The 17777-nt window shown below is 46.9% G+C and overlaps 1 protein-coding gene across 1 annotated transcript in view; it reads right to left on the minus strand.

The window, feature by feature from the left end:
• Positions 1–17777, minus strand: part of LOC138514714 (protein NLRC5-like) — a 311017-nt gene that overhangs the window by 16214 nt on the left and 277026 nt on the right. The window contains exon 3 of the mRNA XM_069630116.1: positions 1200–2967. Within this exon, the coding sequence (XP_069486217.1) occupies positions 1200–2967 (1768 nt within the window). The remainder of the gene's footprint in view (positions 1–1199; positions 2968–17777) is intronic.

Below are 17777 nucleotides of genomic sequence, written 5' to 3' on the forward strand. Positions count from 1 at the left end.
TTATATGTTACAAAGTTTTTATGTGGAGCCAAATCACACACATAGTATTCTCAGAGCATCTGCAATAACTAATTCAGAACAGTGGGCCTCATTTAGAGTCTGCCGGTCCGGAAACAACGGTGTCGGTAAACCCGCCGCCACCATTGTTACCGGACCGGCAGATTACGAGTTCTACAGGCGGGAGGTGTCACTCCTGCCAGGTCTGACCTGGCGGGAGTAATGCCACCTGCCTGCAGATGGAAATGGAAACATCGGCTCCGTCATAGACGGAACCAGTGTTTCCATTGTCTCCATCCCCATGGAGTCCTGTGGGACTCCATGGGAATGGGGATTTACGGAATTCCGCATCCGGAATTACCGGGTCACCGGGGTTGTCGTGCTCCGGTGATTCCAGCATTCACGGAGGCGGTAATTCATTTCAACTCCGGCAGCAACCTGCCGGTTTTTCCGGTTCGGTTACAATAATAATGTTCTTAAAGGTGGTTCCGAACAAAGGTTTCCAGACCCACTTATTAGTTCATATACATTTAGATCCCTTGCATTCTGCGCCTACTCACCACTCAGCTGGCGGCTTCGCATTTACTCAGCCAGCACACTCACTCTCTCTTTCACACACTAGTGCTCCCTCTCTCTCTCTCTCCTTCTCTCAACACACACAAATGGACACACACACGCATTCTCTGTCACAAAATTGCTCTCTCTTACACATTCTGATACACACTCACAGACACAGACAGCACACATAGACAAAATATGCATATACCCCTACACTGCGCGCATGACTCCCAAATGAGTTGGTCACTGCAACTAAATGCAATGCCTATAAAAAAAACAAATGATTGGCTCCGGCAAAGATCGTTACTGTAATTTGCTAATAACCTTAATACCATAATGTTCATGGTACTCCATCTATCAAAGTTGAAAGGAAGAAGCAGTGATCCAGTCCAGTTGAGAAGGAAGACTGTTCCTTTTAGAACAAGCACAGATGTCTGGCACAAATCGCGCATGCTGAACTCGCCGAGCTATCTTACCATCAATCATAACAAAATGACAGCCCTACTTGGGCTGTGTCATAGCTTTTGTTCATGGTGGACACCTTACCTGGGAATCTGTGCAATAGAAAGTTACCAGCTCCTTTAGAGAGGATTGCTGGGGCGAGAACATCAAAGACATGTTTCTTTGTTAAAGCCTTTACTTACTAAGCCTTCTTGCTGCTTCTCAGAATGCTCATCATATGCTTCAGGCTGCTGTCTCCCAGCTCACACAGCCTTAGATCCACCACGTCCAGCTGGGACCTCTCACAGCAGTAAAGCAAGGCATGGATGTCCAGGGAGTTGAGAGGTGTATTAAATAAATCCATATTCTTAATGCACCCTGAGACATGCTCTGTCACATCAGCATCGTGCAGTTCAAACACATAATGGAAGAGGTTAAGTAATTTGATCTTGATGGGGTGTCTCTCAATCCAGACCTGGAACCACTTTTTTAGGAATTCGTTTCTCTTATAACTGAGAGGCTTTGGCTGGGACAGAAAGCTCTGCTTCCCAGAAGTCAAGAGTCCAAAGAAGAATCGGAGGAAGCTTTGGAAGCGTTTCCCATGATGAGCAGTGATTCCCTCAAGGAGCGGTGACCGTGCATTGTTTGGCATCTTTTCCAGAGCCCAGGTATCCAGGCATTCCTCGAGCTCTTCCTCATCCTGGATTTTCTCCACACAGTGTAAGGCAGCAAACATGTCCCGTATACTGGAGTGATGGTAGATATACCCGTCAGTCTTGCTCTCTTCCCTAAAGAAAAACCCTCTCAAGCTTCTCAAGAGATCTTCTGCCTGTGGACAGTTCACCACAAGGTCTTCAGTCTTTATCTCCTGAACTCCAGTAATAATATTTTTGTAAGACATCCCACAGAGCTGATGGATAGTATTTGTAATTGTTTCTGGTAGCCCGGATTCTTCAGTTGTCGATGCCACACAGCAAAGGTGCCCCCAGCTGCCCATCTTTGCCAAGGTGTTCCTCACAGTGATCTGGAAGAGGCGGAACAACACTCCGCTGCACGTGGTGAGCGCTCCCTCATCCCCAGGAGTGCTGGCTTCCCTGTATATCTCGCATAAGGCGCTGCCTATAAGGGGAATGGACACCAACCTGGACACGTTGTGGGTTTCGATATAGTCTGCAAAGGATTTTGATAGGTCACCACCTGCCATGAGATTATTGTAATATTCCTGGATCTGATCCTCTGTAAAAGCTTCCAATATAAATGTAGACGAGAAATAGTTTGTGATTTTACGCACGTAATTGAACTCAGAAGTCACCAAAACATCTGTGCTCGGAAGAAGCTGCTTGGATATGACTTTTGAGAGCAGAGATCTGATGCTCAGTGGGGTGTCGATATCACAGTGTGGAGAACGGGGACTGACCCTCAGTTGTGGGGTGTCACTATCACCGTGTGGAGAGTGGGGGCTGACCTCCAGTTCGTGATTAAACTCGTCCAGGCCGTCCAGAATGATGAGCACTCCCTGTGCATTGAGCAGCTCGGGGAGCAGTGGAGACAGCTCGGGGCACTTGAGCTCCAAGAGCTCTCTCACACTTATTGGTTCCTTGATGGTGTTTAACTCGCTGACTGATAATAGAATGATGCATCTGTAGTAGACCTCTTGCCTGGATGCCCACTGTCTCTGGAGCTCGTTGGAGAAGCAGCTCTTCCCAAACCCAGCCGTTCCCGTTATCAGCATCCGCCTCGAGATCAGCTTCGAGGGTTTATGAGTGAACATATCTTCTGACTGCACCTTGCACTCATTCCCCTCACACCTGTAGCTCAAATCATCCTCAATGTCTTCACTGCACTTCTTTGAGCCCATAGAGTGGAATCGTCTTGGCAAAAAATGATCGGTTTCATTGTCTCCAGAGGACAAAGCTTTCCGATGCCTGACACTGGAGCCGAGAACCTTGCGTTTGTAAGATTCAATTGGATCTGCAAAGAAAAAATATTTTTTAGAAACTTCATTTAGATGCCCGACCAAAAAGTTATTTTTGCATTTAAACATGATTTTACAAGAACCGTACTGCTAATAATCTACTGGCATACACCAAGCATGAGTAAGTCTACCTTGTGTTCCTGTGTATGAGATGTTAAAACATTATTTTGCCATAAAGTATTTTGACAGTGAGAAGAGCAGAAAGGGGAAATAGCAAAGTCTTTACAAAGGTGTGAAACACCAAATAGTACATTTTCTTTGCATCCTTTCACTTGTCATGGAACTTTGCACTACAGTTTTCGATATGGCCACACTGTGGAGCTATTCTCACGTAGAGGCAGTGCTTTAAGTGGGATGCTAAATCAAGGGGCCGCTCGTTAGGGGTCATGGTACACTGGCTTATTACCTTATGTGCACCCAGCCTCTCCTTTTAAACAAACGAGAGACTGGGCGCACCAAAGGTGTGACACCAGTGCACCCCAGCTCTCACACACAACAGGCAGCAATTTCATTCAAGAAACTGTATGGTTAAAGGGTTGCCTGCATACCCCTGCAGGCATCCCTTTAACCACACAGTTCTTCGAGTGAAAGGCCTGCCAGCTGTGTGATGTCTCTGCACTGAGAGACATGAGGAGGGCTGGAGTGTCTTGCCTTTCCTTTTGTTTCTGAGTAAAGAGTCATCATGCAACAGGGAGCCCTTTAACCGTGCAGCTAAAGGGCTTCTTGCTGCATGAGGACTCTTTATTCAGAAACAAAACGAGAGGCAGGCACTCCAGCCCTCCTTCTGTGTCTGATTACAGAGACATCATGCAGCCCAATTAGCCAAAGGCTACATAGTTAAAGGGCTGACTGGAGGTGTCATTACTTCGGTTTAAAAAAAAGAAGAGGCAATTCCTTTTCTTTTTTCCAATCTGAAGTTCTGCCACTTGCAGGCAGCTTTTTAACTGTGCAGCGCTTCGGCTACACAGGCTGCCTGAGGTGTCGGCATGGCTGGGGCTAGTCTGGGGTGAGCCCCGACTTGGGAGACATTTTTGGAGCCTGCTGGTACTCTGCCCCATGTAGCCCTGTCCCACATAAAGCCCTGCTTAGTGGAAATAGAGGGTGCTTGATATATGCCATCTTTGGTGCAGCTGATTTGGCACCGGCTGTTTTGGCGTGGCCCCTTTGGCGCAGCTCTCAATGTGGAGTGACCAGTTGGCCTTGGTTATCTGGGGATAGCGTGCTGCCCGTGCTGGGATTGCACTTCAATCAGTGCTATCCTGGTGCAGAGACCTATCCATGCCGTTATATTACTGTTTTCCTAAATATACTATCATCCTAAGCACAAATAAAAGCAGTACTTTGGGTGACAGCATATTTAACCGAGCAACACGGTCAGTACACGTAACTTGTTAGCATGTGCAACACTTAGATGAAATTGTGAACATTAGCCTGCGTCACATCTAAATAGGATTATGAATGTTAGCATGTACCACACTTAGCTGGAATTGTGAATGTTAGCATGTGCAACACTTAGATGAAATTGTGAACATTAGCATGCGTCACATCTAGATAGGATTATGAATGTTAGCATGTGCCACACTTAGCTGGAATTGTGAATGTTAGCATGTGCAACACTTAGATGAAATTGTGAACATTAGCATGCGTCACATCTAGATAGGATTCTTATAGTTAGCATGTGCCACACTTGGATGAAATTGTGAACATTAGCATGCATCAAATCTAGATAGGATTCTGAATGTTAGCATCTGCCACACTTAGATGGAATTGTGAATGTTAGCATGACTAACACACTTAGATGAAATTGTGAATGTTAGCATCTGCCACACTTAGATGGAATTGTGAATGTTAGCATGACTAACACACTTAGATGGAATTGTGAATGTTAGCATCTGCCACACTTAGATGGAATTGCGAATGTTAGCATGACTAACACACTTAGATGGAATTGTGAATGTTAGCATCTGCCACACTTAGATGGAATTGCGAATGTTAGCATGACTAACACACTTAGATGGAATTGTGAATGTTAGCATCTGCCACACTTAGATGGAATTGCGAATGTTAGCATGACTAACACACTTAGATGGAATTGTGAATGTTAGCATCTGCCACACTTAGATGGAATTGCGAATGTTAGCATGACTAACACACTTAGATGGAATTGTGAATGTTAGCATCTGCCACACTTAGATGGAATTGCGAATGTTAGCATGTGCCACACTTAGATGAAATCGCGAACACTAAACTGCGTCGCATCTAGACAGGATTATGAATATTAACAAGTGCCACACTTACATAGAACTGTGAGGGTTAGTAAATACCACACTTATTGTGAATGGTAGCACGTGCAAAAACTTAGATGGAATTCTGAACATTAGCCTGCATCGCACCTAGATAGGATTGTGAAGGTTAGCAAGTGCGACACCTAGATGGAATAGTGAATGTTAAGCAAGGGCCACACTTAGATAGCATTGGGAAGGTTAGCAAACACCTCACTTAGATAGAATTGCGGATGGTAGCATGTGCCACACTTAGATAAGATTGTGAACAATAGCCTGCGTCACAACTAAATAGGATTGTGAATGTTGGCCAGTGCCACATCTAGATAGAATAGCGATTATTAGCCATTGCCACATCTAGACGGCATTGGGAATATTACTGATGCCAGATTTAGTTAGAATTGTGAATGCTAGCCTGCTTCACATGTAGACAGGAATTCTGAAGGTGGGCCAGTGCGACATTTGGATATAGTTGTGAATATTGGCGTGAGTCATATATATAAAGGATTGTGAATATTAGCCAGAGCCGGATCTAGATAGAAATGCAGAGATTTTCACGTGCCACATCTAGAAAGAACGTGGAAATTTAGCATATCAATTCTAGACAGCGATGCCAATAACCAACCCACTAACAATCTCACCCCTCTGCATACACCTCTCAAACTCTAACCAAACACAACCACAACCTTATAGCACAACAAACCACACAAACTTCACTACACCGCAACAACAAAACAACCCACACATAGCCTCGCACAACAGCACACGACGGCTGCTGACCGGAAAGCACCCCAAGCCAAGCGAACAGTGTTAACCGAACTGAAGCTGCCAACAGCACATCACTGCTCTCTTGCACTTTTCCCGCTCATTCCCAATAACTTACCCCCTTCCCTTTTTCAGATCCGCCATTGCACCAGGGGACCACTCCGGTGGTGATAATGCGTGGTACAAATATCCTTTAACATTAACATTAACTGTAACCGTTCCATTCAATAGGCGTGCAGTGCTTGGCTTAAATATACTGTCACCCAAAGCAATACATTTTTTGTGTGCTTAGAATGACAATATATTTAAGCAAACAGTAGAATCCAGGCCCGGATTGGTCTCTGCGCTGCATACTACCGAATGAAGTGCAAGCCCAGCACGGGCAGCTCCCTGCAACCAACGCGGCCAATTGGGCGCACCTGAATGGGAGCTACGCCATGGAATGTCCGGCTTTTTGATACGTCTAGTTATCGTGAGTTGAGGAACCACAGCAAATGATTGCAGTCAGGCAATGTGTTTATCTAGTAATACCCTTCTCTGAGAAAACGGGAAGACACTTCTGTTCCTTAAGCTTTATTGCCCATAATTATGAGCCCAGGAGCCCAATGTATGTGCCTAAACCAAGCCAAGGAATGGGTATAAGGAGAGCTGAGGGGGTATAAGAGCCAGTAGTGCCAAGTAGCAGAGGGCAATTAGGCTATTAGGCTCCAGCTCTGGGTGGTAGGCTGAGATGTTGATTTCCAGCAAAGACAGGTGTAACATCCGTTTTTGCTATTCGTCAAAAACTCCTCCTATACAGTGCAGTTTCTAGCCAAATTGGTGCCCGTGGCGAACCATCAGAATGCGCCCCCATCCCCCGACTGGCACATGCCACTCCCAATCTATACCTCTGTGATGGTACAAAACCCTTCCTCAAAATGAATAAATAATTGCTATATGAATGAAGCTGGTTTAATTACATTGTAACTCAAGTACTTTACAGAATAATTGTAATGTGAGAACACAGCTGTTGCTGCCCAAGTAAATGGTTTTTCTGTCAACTGTTCTTAGGGAAGGCCTTGCCTGAATGCAGTTTCAAACAGTCCATACTAGCACACTGCGGTGTGATCAGCCTACTGGAGTCTGAGGGCCCACTGACCTGGCCCTGTGTTGCAGGTGTTCTGTTTGTACCACCTCACTTGTATTTCGCAAGGGAATTATTTTCTGACAGTCTGGTACACTCTTACTGTACTCTTTCAAAATACCTCTCTAAGAGTGGGAAATGGGGCACCTAGCATCAATGACGATTCCTGTATGCTTTGCATTAATACACAGAGCATTTCAGGACTATAACAGTGATCAGAGATCTCTACATTTGATAAACAATTCTGTGATAAAAGTATTGTATGTGTGAATCTCTAAATTCATAATGGATGCATGACTTGGTGCTCACATCACGGTTCACAATACTCACCCTAACATTAAAATGTGTGCAACCATGAACCATACATGCTCATCTGGACAGTTTACGTTTTTGGATGCGAGTATAAAATGGCTGCAACATCAGTCATTCAAATGGGAACTAAGGGCTATTTTGCTTCTTGTTTCTGAAGAATTTTAGAGGAGGAAAGAATGGGTCTCAGCGTGAGCATGCCCAACCGCAATAAAGAAACATCTTTAGGGAGCTACAGACAAGGCAGGATACCGCGCAGATACCACGCAAGAGAGACCCAATATACAATGCACAGAAAGGCTACACAGAAAGGATTGTACCTCTTTCAAACTTTAGCCTGACCAGTAAAAAACTGATGAAGCATTTTAAACAAAACCGGCTTCTAATGCATGGTAAAGGATCCACAGTTCTTCAGCCACTACCTCCTCACCATTAGGCAGGCCTCAGGGGTTATTTTGGCAAAAAGAGCAGGCCCATGCATTATCTAACAGAGCTAGCATTAGCATCTCTTATTAGTGCTGCCCTGCAGCTAGTGAAAATCATGGTGTGGCCGAGTAGACCGGGCATGTGACCTAGTGGATGTACAATTTGAGGCAACTTCTTTGATTGCTTTATGCATTTAAGTGTAGGCATAGTATGGCATGCTCGTCTGAGCCACGTACACAAGACGTTTCTGTATGGACATTGGACCCATCAGACAAAAACAGGTATTTGTGCTGTTATGTCAGGGAGCACCACATAGACATCACAGGGTGGTGACTTGTGTAGCGCACAAATCATTGCTGCAAACATATCACTGCATTGATTTGCCATGGACTACTGTCTGCATGGTGACACCCAATGAACCCTGCTTTCCTAATCAAGGTGCCAAGTCACACTGACGTGCCATCTGGTGTGTACTAGGCTGTGGTTGGCTTGTTAAGAAAATGAAAAGAGTGTTGATGCTGAGCAGCTGCATTTGGTCCATGTCCCAAAGCAGCCACTAGAATACTTAAGAAAATTAGAGTTAACCTTCCCAGATATGCGCCATATGTAACTAAAAAGTAATATACAACAAAAAAAATATAGTTTTCCTGTGTCAAATAAAGACACATAAAAATAAAGAAAATAGTTTTAAACTTTTGGGTGTGGCACGTTAATTCTCTTTGAAGAATGCATAGGTTTGGTCAGCTAACTGATACTTGTGCTGGCCTGGTGAATAAAAATGCCCCATGCTCAGTTCTTAACACTGAAATGTTAAGCACATGCTGTGTTAAAACAATGGCTTGTTTAAGAGAGCCAAACTTATAAATTGCCCCACTTGAAAGGTTGTCAGCACAAAGAATGAGGGGCACCGGTGTGTGACTACAGAGCATCTCACATGCTGCAAAAGTAAGAGCAATTGAGCTATCCCGGAACGCGCGGACAGTTGCAGCAAAAGCAGTACCTCCCATTTAGTCTTTGCTGCGCTATTGAATGCTGTATAAATAGCAAATTCGGCTGTACCCTGAGTCACACATATGTGTGTATGAATATGATTGTTAGTTACAGAATGTATTCTAAAGGAAAAGCCAAGGTGGCGCAGGGATTCACACATCTGTGTGTATGAATATGATTGTTAGTTACAGAATGTATTCTAAAGGAAAAACCAAGGTGGCGCAGGGATTTTCAGGCAATGGCAGCCAGCACGGAGCTTAAACACTAAGGGCCTGATTCACAGAAGCGTTTTATAATGGCGCTATCCCATTCAGAAATGCTCTGTGAATCAGGGCCCAAATGCCCACAGAGGAGTGGTAAACCCTTCTTTGCCAGCAAGTGGCTGAGGTGGAGGATTCGGAGTTAGAAGCCAATGACGTTATAACACTTCTGTATATCCCATGGGAAGGGAAAAAAAGCTTGTACTGCGAGTGATGCAAAGCACACATTTTACTACTCCAGAACGAAAATAGAGAAACAAATGTATTGCCGGGGTTTAAGAAGGCTGAATGTCAACATGGAGGCAGTTGCTGTACCCGAAATTAATTTGAAAGGGTCGGAAGGCGCTGATGCCGTCCCTGGAAGGATGCTTACTCCGCATCCAAGCATTGTGGCCTTCAGACGAGATTAAGGGGGTACGTTTGTAGAAGACGGTGGTATGAGGTACTAGCAGGGGAGTACCCATCGCTGCAAGAGGGGGGGAGATCCGCAAACAAGTCCTGCTACTCCCTCTCCCCAAATGCAGAGCGCACAATTTCATACGGTCTCATTTGTGCCCCCAAACCTCTCACCCATGCCCCAATCTACTTTGATGGTAACATTAGTGGCAGATGGCATTTTAACTAACACAAATAAAACTGCAGGACCATCGCAGAATATTAGATTATTATTATTATTGTTATTATTATTATTATTAGATAAATCATCTATTAGCGCTCTGTCCAGGTGCTCTCGGGCAAAATACATGCAACCCTGCTAATTTGCACATGGATTGCACCAACAGAAGTGACTTCACAGAAAAGGACAGTGCTGGGAGCATCATCAGTCTTTGAGTAAATTGCCATAAGTAAGCCAAGTGGCAAATAACTTTGGTGCAAAATACCTACATTGAAATATTATTATATATGGAGCAACTCTTGGTGCTTTGAAACACTATTCAGTTGTATAATGCACCTTACACATGCTCAATAGATAAAATATAGTCATTAGGCTTTTTTGAAAAATAATATGATATATTAACATAAGATATGAAGTGATTCAGAAACACTTAGAGAGCTGCAGATAAGACACAGTGCGATTAAATGATTTGCCCAGGATCACACACTTTGGTTAAATGGTGAAACCGGGATGTGGACAATTTAAGCAACTGAGCACATCTTCCCAGATTTAGTTGATGTAGATATTTATTATGGTTTTGCTTTGCATTTCATGTGCTTAAATATTACTTTATTTATGGCAATTCCTTGGAAGCAAACCACATTACATCGTAGTAAACTAACTATATATACATTGTCATAGAAATATGTTGAGAAATAAGGAAATATGTTGAAAAATAAGAGTATGGCTTTAGTTTTATTCTCCCCATCCTGCATGCAAAGTCACAATAGCATGACACAGATTAATGTGAGCCTAACAAATCCCCCTTGGGTTTTAAAGCCATAGTCATTATTTCATAAAGCATGCAACACTATGCACTCTTCTCACTTCGGATCACTCTCTCCCATTCCCATTTCTAAAGGGACAAAAGTCCCTGCTAATAGTCCCTCCCCGCAGCACCTCCCTAACCCATCCGTGCGTAATGACTCACATTGTAATGCTCTGTTGACACAGAGCAACTGAGAGCCGGTCTGCTGCCCGGAGCTTTTTGGGATATTGTCATGGAAGCGGGACACCTCTCCCGTTCAGAAAGGGTAAGGTGTCCTGCTGCCAGGACAATGAGTGTGCTGAGCAGGAATTGCTCAGCACACATTGTCTTGCCAGCGGGACACCTTTCCCGTTGGTCAGCCTCATTTAGGTGCGGAACGGGAGAGGTGACCCACTGGCAAATGTCCCGGTCTGGCTCCCCCCGGTATGCCACTGGGTACTAGTTGTCGCAAGTGGGGGGTATTTCATTTCAGTATGAAGATGCGTTACGGTCGGTGTGCCGATGGTTAGAATCACAGGCCTGGGAGGCCGTTCATGTCGGGAGAGCAGCAGTTTGCTAAGTAGTGCATTTTTCCAGACCACAATTTGGTGCGCAGCATGGTAGCATTGTCATCACACCTATTATTAGATAATGTTTGTAAATACATATGTGCTTGCCGGATGTTGCCATTCTTCTCCATTAGATTATGAGCTCCCGGACATTCCCTTGGAGGTCAGAGGGACTTCTGCCCCATTCACTTTTAGAATAAGTGTGTTGCAACGTCATCAAGGGTACATCGTGATATGATATGATAGGTTATTTATGATGCGCTTAATACCCAGAGGTTTCTAAGCATGGACCGGGGATCGAACCTGTGTTGCTCCATGTCGTCTTGCTTCCAGGCGAGCACGTTGCCCCTGAGCTATCCTCCTGAGACCTTTCATTTGAAGGTTATTCTGTAAAGTGAACTAGAACATGCACGTATATTGTATTGCAGGCATCATGTCATGTGTAAAATCACAGAAATCAGAATGGGACACTTGATGAAGTACAGAAACCGTTTTGTAAACCTGAAAAATTCTAACATTGAAAACTAATAAAAGATGTAAAAGAATGCTGCAGGTTTAAGTTCCCTTGCCATGGCAGTAAAATGTGTCCAGGTGGCTCCGAAAATGCACTGCTCTGGTGGTCAGTATATCAGAAGACGCATTCCGGGAGTGCGTGTCACAGGGCTCCGGGATCAGCCCATCAGAAGATGCAGCCCGGGAGCGCACGTGACAGGGCTCTGGGTCAGCCCATTAGAAGAGGCAGTCTGTGAGCGTGCGGGACGGGGATCCAGGCTAAGCCCATCAGAAGAGGCAGCCTGGGAGCGCCCTGAGGGGTCTGCGGGCTCAGCATGTCAGAAGAGGCAGTCCGGGAGCGCACGTGATGGGGCTCTGGGCTCAGCCCATCAGAAGAGGTAGCCTGGGAGCGCCATGACGGGGCTCTGGATATCAGCCCATCAGAAGAGGCAGTCTGGGAACGTGTGTTATGGGGCTCCGTGCTCAGCCCATCAGAAGAGGCAGCCTGGGAGCACCATGACGGGGCTCCGGGCTCTGTTCATCAGAAGAGGCAGCCTGGGAGCACCATGACATGGTTCCGGGTCAGCCCATTAGCAGAGGCAGTCTGTGAGCATGCGTGACGGGGATCCGGGCTCAGCCAATCAGAAGAGGCAGCCTGGGAGTGCCATGACGGAGCTCCAGGTCAGCCCATCAGAAGAGGCAGTCTGGGAGCGCGAGTGACGGGGCTCCAGGTCAGCCCATCAGAAGAGGCAGTATGGGAGCGCGCGTGAATGGGATCCAGGATCAGCCAATCAGAAGAGGCAGTCTGAGATAACGCATGACAGGGCTCTGGGCTCAGCCCATCATAAGAGACAGTCTGAGAGCATGTGTGATGGGGCTCTGGGTCAGCCCATCAGCTGAGGCAGCCTAGAAGCGTGCGTGAAGGGGATCCGGGCGCAGACCATCAGGGGTGGCAGTCCTGGAGAGCGTGTGATGGGGCTCCGGGCTCAGTCCATCAGAAGAGGCAGCCTGGGAGCGCCATGACAGGGCTCCGGGCTCAGCCCATCAGAAGATGCAGTCCGGGAACGCACGTGACGGGGCTCCGGGTCAACTCATCAGAAGAGGCAGTCTGTGGGCGTACGTGATGGGCATCTGAGCTCAGCCCATCAGAAGAGGCAGCCTGGGAGCACCATGACAGGCTGCAGGCTCAACCAATCAGAAGAGGCAGTCTGGGAACATGCATGACAGGGCTCTGGGTTCAGCCCATCAGAAGAGGCAGTCTGGGAGCACGTGTGACGGGACTCTAGGCTCAGCTCATCAGAAGAGGCATCCTGGGAGCGCCATGACGGGGTTCCGGGTTCAGCCCATCTCAAGAGGCAGTCTGGGAGCACGTGTGACAGGGATCCTGGCTCAGCCCATCAGAAGAGGCAGCCCGAGAGAGCCATGACGGGGCTACAGGCTCAGCCCATCATAAGAGGCAGTCTGGGAGCGCGTGTCACAGGGCTCTGGGCTCAGCCCATCAGAAGGTGCAGTCCGGGAGCGCACGTGACAGGGCTCTGGGCCACCCATCAGAAGAGGCAGTCTGTGAGCGTGCGTGACGGGGATTCGGGCTCAGCCCATCAGAAGAGGCAGTCCGGGAGCGCCCGTGATGGGGCTCTGGGCTCAGCCCATCAGAAGAGGCAGCCTGGGAGCGCCATGACGGGGCTCTGGGCTCAGCCCATCAGAAGAGGCAGTCTGGGAGCACGTGTGATGGGGCTCTGGGTCAGCCCATCAGAGGAGACAGCCTGGGAGCGCGTGTGACAGGGATCCGGGTTCAGCCTATCAGAAAAGGCAGTCTAAGAGCGTGCAAGAAGGGGCTCGCGGCTCAGCCGATCAGAACAGGCAGTCTGGGAGCTCTCAGCCCAGTGAGGGCTTATTGACTGATGACCTTCCCATTAACTCACAAGTTTCACAATCGGCATGAAATGGACAAAATAAGACAATGGAAGGATATCTCCTGGGTTTTGTTTCACTGGATTGGAATGTCTAAAATACCTGTAAAACATGGAAAAAGCAGGGAATGTGGACTTGCCAAAGAAGAAAAGGCAGTGCCCCTTCTTAGTAAAACATGCGATGGAGCTTTAAATTAATTTGCCAGCTGTATTTCATAAAGCAGCGTTTCTCTGATCGAAGGAGCATTTCAGGAGCGCACAGTGTAGATGGATTATATGGGCTGCGAGTAAATACACACTACTAATCACAAACATATGTTATTGTTCAGAATATGTTTAAGGATTTGATAAAGCACTTGCACAACATGAGGCTTCATGGCACTGACACTAACGGCAAGGGAGAATGTCCATAACTGAAACCAGACAAGATTAACTGCATTATTGTTGTGGCTTCTGGTGTGGTTCTATAAATGGAGATTACAAAAGATTAACATCACAAGAGACATAAGGAATTATACGTGCACCTACCCAAAGATCTCCAGTTGCCGGTCCTGTACCTGCCGTTGCTGCGCAGTTTTAGAGCCAGCACGGATCTGGCTTCACTACTATTGTTCAGAGCAGGGATGCTAGGCCATTTGCCAGTCCTGTATCTGCCGTTGCTGTGCAGTTTCGGAGCCAGCACGGATCTGGCTTCACTGCTGTTGTTCAGAGCAGGGATGCTAGGCCAGTTGCCGGTCCTGTATCTGCCATTGCTGCACAGTTTCGGAGCAAGTTTGGATCTGGCTTCACTGCTGTTGTACAGAGCAGGAATGCTAGGCCAGTTGCTGCGTCGTTTCGGAGCCATCACAGATCTGGCTTCACTGCTGTTGTTCAGAGCAGGGATGCTAGGCCAGTTGCCGGTCCTGTATCTGCCGTTGCTGTGCAGTTTCGGAGCCAGAACGGATCTGGCTTCACTGCTGTTGTTCAGAGCAGGGATGGTAGGCCAGTTACTGGTCCTGTATCTGCCGTTGCTGCACAGTTTTTGGAGCCAGCACAGATCTGGCTTCACTGCAGTTCAGAGCAGGGATGCTAGGCCAGTTACTGGTCCTGTATCTGCTGTTGCTGCACAGTTTTAGAACCAGCACGGATCGGAATTCACTGCTGTTGTTCAGAGTGTGGCTGTTAGGCCAGTTGCCGGTCCTGAATCTGCCGTTGTTGCACAGTGTCGGAGCCAGCACAGATCTGGTGTCACTGCTGTTGTTCAGATCATGGATGTTAGGCCAGTTACCGATCTCCTAAATCACTGCCGAGATGAGACTAATCCATAAAGGCACAGCTTTGCTGTAACCCACCTTAGAGTAAATCACCTGTCTGTAATCTCTGATGTGTCCTCAGATATGACATCTGTGTTAAGTGCGTAACACATTCCGTGCACCCATAGGGCTTCACAACAGAGTGGATCAGCTGATGATAGTGCAGGTTTCCAATCTGTGAGAACCGATTTCTCACAGTGTGTTGTGAGGGGTCAGAAATGAAAGCCAGACACAAAGTGGTCATATTTTTAACAAAGACACTTTATTAAATAAAAAGGGGTTGGGAAAAGACCTCTCTCACCCTATTTCTAAAGAGGAGTTTTTCCTACCTAGAAACTAAAATGAAGGATCTATCGATGTCAGTAACTGAAATTCCACCTTTGTGTCCATATCCTGACCCTCACACTTCAAACAAAACAAAAAAGGTGCAAGGAAATGTTTTTAATTTGATGTTGGTTCAAAATAACTCCAACCGAAACGTTCTTCAAGGAAAAGACCCTTGAATCCAGAAGGTCGTTCCCTTCCGCTGGATTAGCAAAACAGGATGGCAAATATGTCTCTAACTAATAGTTCCTTTGCATCTTCACTGGACTCACAAAGTTCTTGATTAAACAAATAACATTTTGCAACAGTCTTTCTGTAGAGTTGTCTTGTACCTTTGCAGATTCCCTGGTATACTCCCCTGCCAGGAATCTTTCAGTTTCAGTGACCTGGTGTACTCCCCTGCCAGGAATCTCCCTTTCAAAACTTCAGCTGTCTGGTGTACTCGCCTGCCAGGACTTCTTCTGTGTTTCACAGTTCTCTGGTTGAATATTTATTCACACTTCTTCCCCACCCTGGTATTTTATGAACTGGTATTGGATTGGGGTTAGCTCTTGTACTTTTTCTTGTCTGCATTCTTATTGGGTTTGAATTAGTCCTTGACCGCATGGTGCTTGGCTCTTGAACCTCCCTTCAGCGGTCTGCGTGGCTCTGCGGTCACAGGTTGGCTTGCCTCTCCGGTCTAGATAAGAGAATGCTGCTTTCTCGAGCGGCCTGACACCCAGGAGCTCATGCGTGGCTCCCAATATCTCTGTGGCCTTCCTTGCTCTCGTGCATCGCCCCTCACCCGGTACCGACAGGCTTCTCGATTCCTGCGTGCTTTGCATATGTGAGCCTCCAGCTGGGACCGTTCGTCGTCTCCTGCACTCTCTCCTCCAGCAGTGCTGCTTTCAAGTTTAAAGGTCCTGTGCACTTTAAGTTTTGGAAAACAACTAGTCTGCATGTTGTCCTTTGAGCTCTGCATAAACTACCTTGTCGTCCTCCTCATCTCAGTACTTGAAGGATTATGGGAGTTAGAGTCCATAGATAGTTTTGGACATTTCATTCTCAGCGGTTTCACAAAAAGGCCCATCAGAAAAAGAGGTGTTATATGTGTGTTGTAGATATCTGGGTCACAAGTGGGGGCCTGAGCAGAATAATGTAAGAAAAAGGTTTCTTGTCTTTCTCTACCAGGGAGAACTGCTAATTGACAATAGGCTATTACAGTCTCATGTGTCAGAGGGTCTCCCTCATGGGAACTGGGAGGGGTGGGGGGTAATAAAGCATCTTTTTCAGTGAAGTCACCATATCGCCCCAGCAGTTCTCTCCTCCCATGATCCTTCCTCATATAACCGCCCCCAGGATCAGGAAGCGCCTGTCGTCCCCTGACCACATGGGAGGAGGTCATCGCTGGGGAAACCGTGATGACTCAATTGGATTCATCACAGTGTACACCGGTAGGGTCTCTCCCCTGTGTGTTGTCTTTGATGTACCCAAAGGCGTGACTTATGATTAAAGTGCTTACCGCATTATGTGTGCTTGTATAGATTCTCCCCAGAATGCTGAGGCAGGCGCAGAGTATGCCTCACACTCTGTGCACTTAGAGATTCTCCTGCCCCTGTGAGATCTCTTGTAACGGCTAGACTAAATCCGGTAGTGAAGCACTGGACACAGGCACTGCAAGTAAATGCTTTCACTGTCATGTGGGTCTTCAGGTGAGCTGAAAGTGATGGATAAAGTGATTCTCACAGTAGATACTAGAAGGGTTTGGCCATGGTGCTGTGTCAGAAGCAACCTCAGGGTAGCTGTGGTGTGGCTTGACACAGGCTCCACACGTTGTTAGGTCCTTTGCTCTAGCTCCTATTTCCAGAGCAGCACTTGGGGTCCTGCTCACTGCCGAAACTGTGCTTCTCTGTGCTCTCGTGGGATGGTCTTGGAAAAAGGTTGACGGTGGCGTTGCCCTGAGAGTCTGAGTCACGAGCAAGAGGAGTAAGAGTCCTGCCTGTAAAGATGCGTTCAGAAAGGGACCCACATCATCTATGACGGCTATGACTGCCCTGCTCTGACATGTCTGACTAAAACGGACTAAAACGGACCTTCCCGCTGGCTGTCCTGCCCTAACCCTGTGCTGCTCTTACCCGCCCATGCAGCCTGCGATGAGCAGTGAGTGCATACCGCTCCCTGTAGCCAACTGCTGGCTGTTCGGAAACGGTTAGTACGACTCATACAGCGCTGTCATCTGGTCGAGAGGCTGGCCTAAGGTCCTGTGATTACCCCGCTCAGTGTTCTCGATAGCCCTTAGGTCTCCGACTGCTGAGCCTCATGGGCATTGTCTCTGTGTGGGAGAGAGAGCCGGCAACGGGCAGGGGAAACAGTGTCAGGCTTCCCTGCTTATGGTGAATTTGGGACCACGTCCAGGACTAAATGCTGAGACTGAGATCAGTTTAACACGGAACCCGTGACAAGTTTTAAGGCCTTAAGGCCTTAAGGTTTTAACTTTTGTACAAGGTTTTACAATTTTAGGTTTTTTAACCTTTTGAATTTGCACCTTTGCATAAGACCATGCACAAGCCTGAGCCCGCAATGTGTGCTAAATTGTGGTAAACTGTGACAAATTGTGCTAATAGGGACCAGCACTGCAGTTCGTAGCTAGGTCTTTTATTTTACTACAACTTTCTATTTAAT

Source organism: Ambystoma mexicanum, chromosome 12, assembly GCF_040938575.1.
Source record: "Ambystoma mexicanum isolate Mex_15411 chromosome 12, UKY_AmexF1_1, whole genome shotgun sequence".
NCBI classification, from domain to species: domain Eukaryota; kingdom Metazoa; phylum Chordata; class Amphibia; order Caudata; family Ambystomatidae; genus Ambystoma; species Ambystoma mexicanum.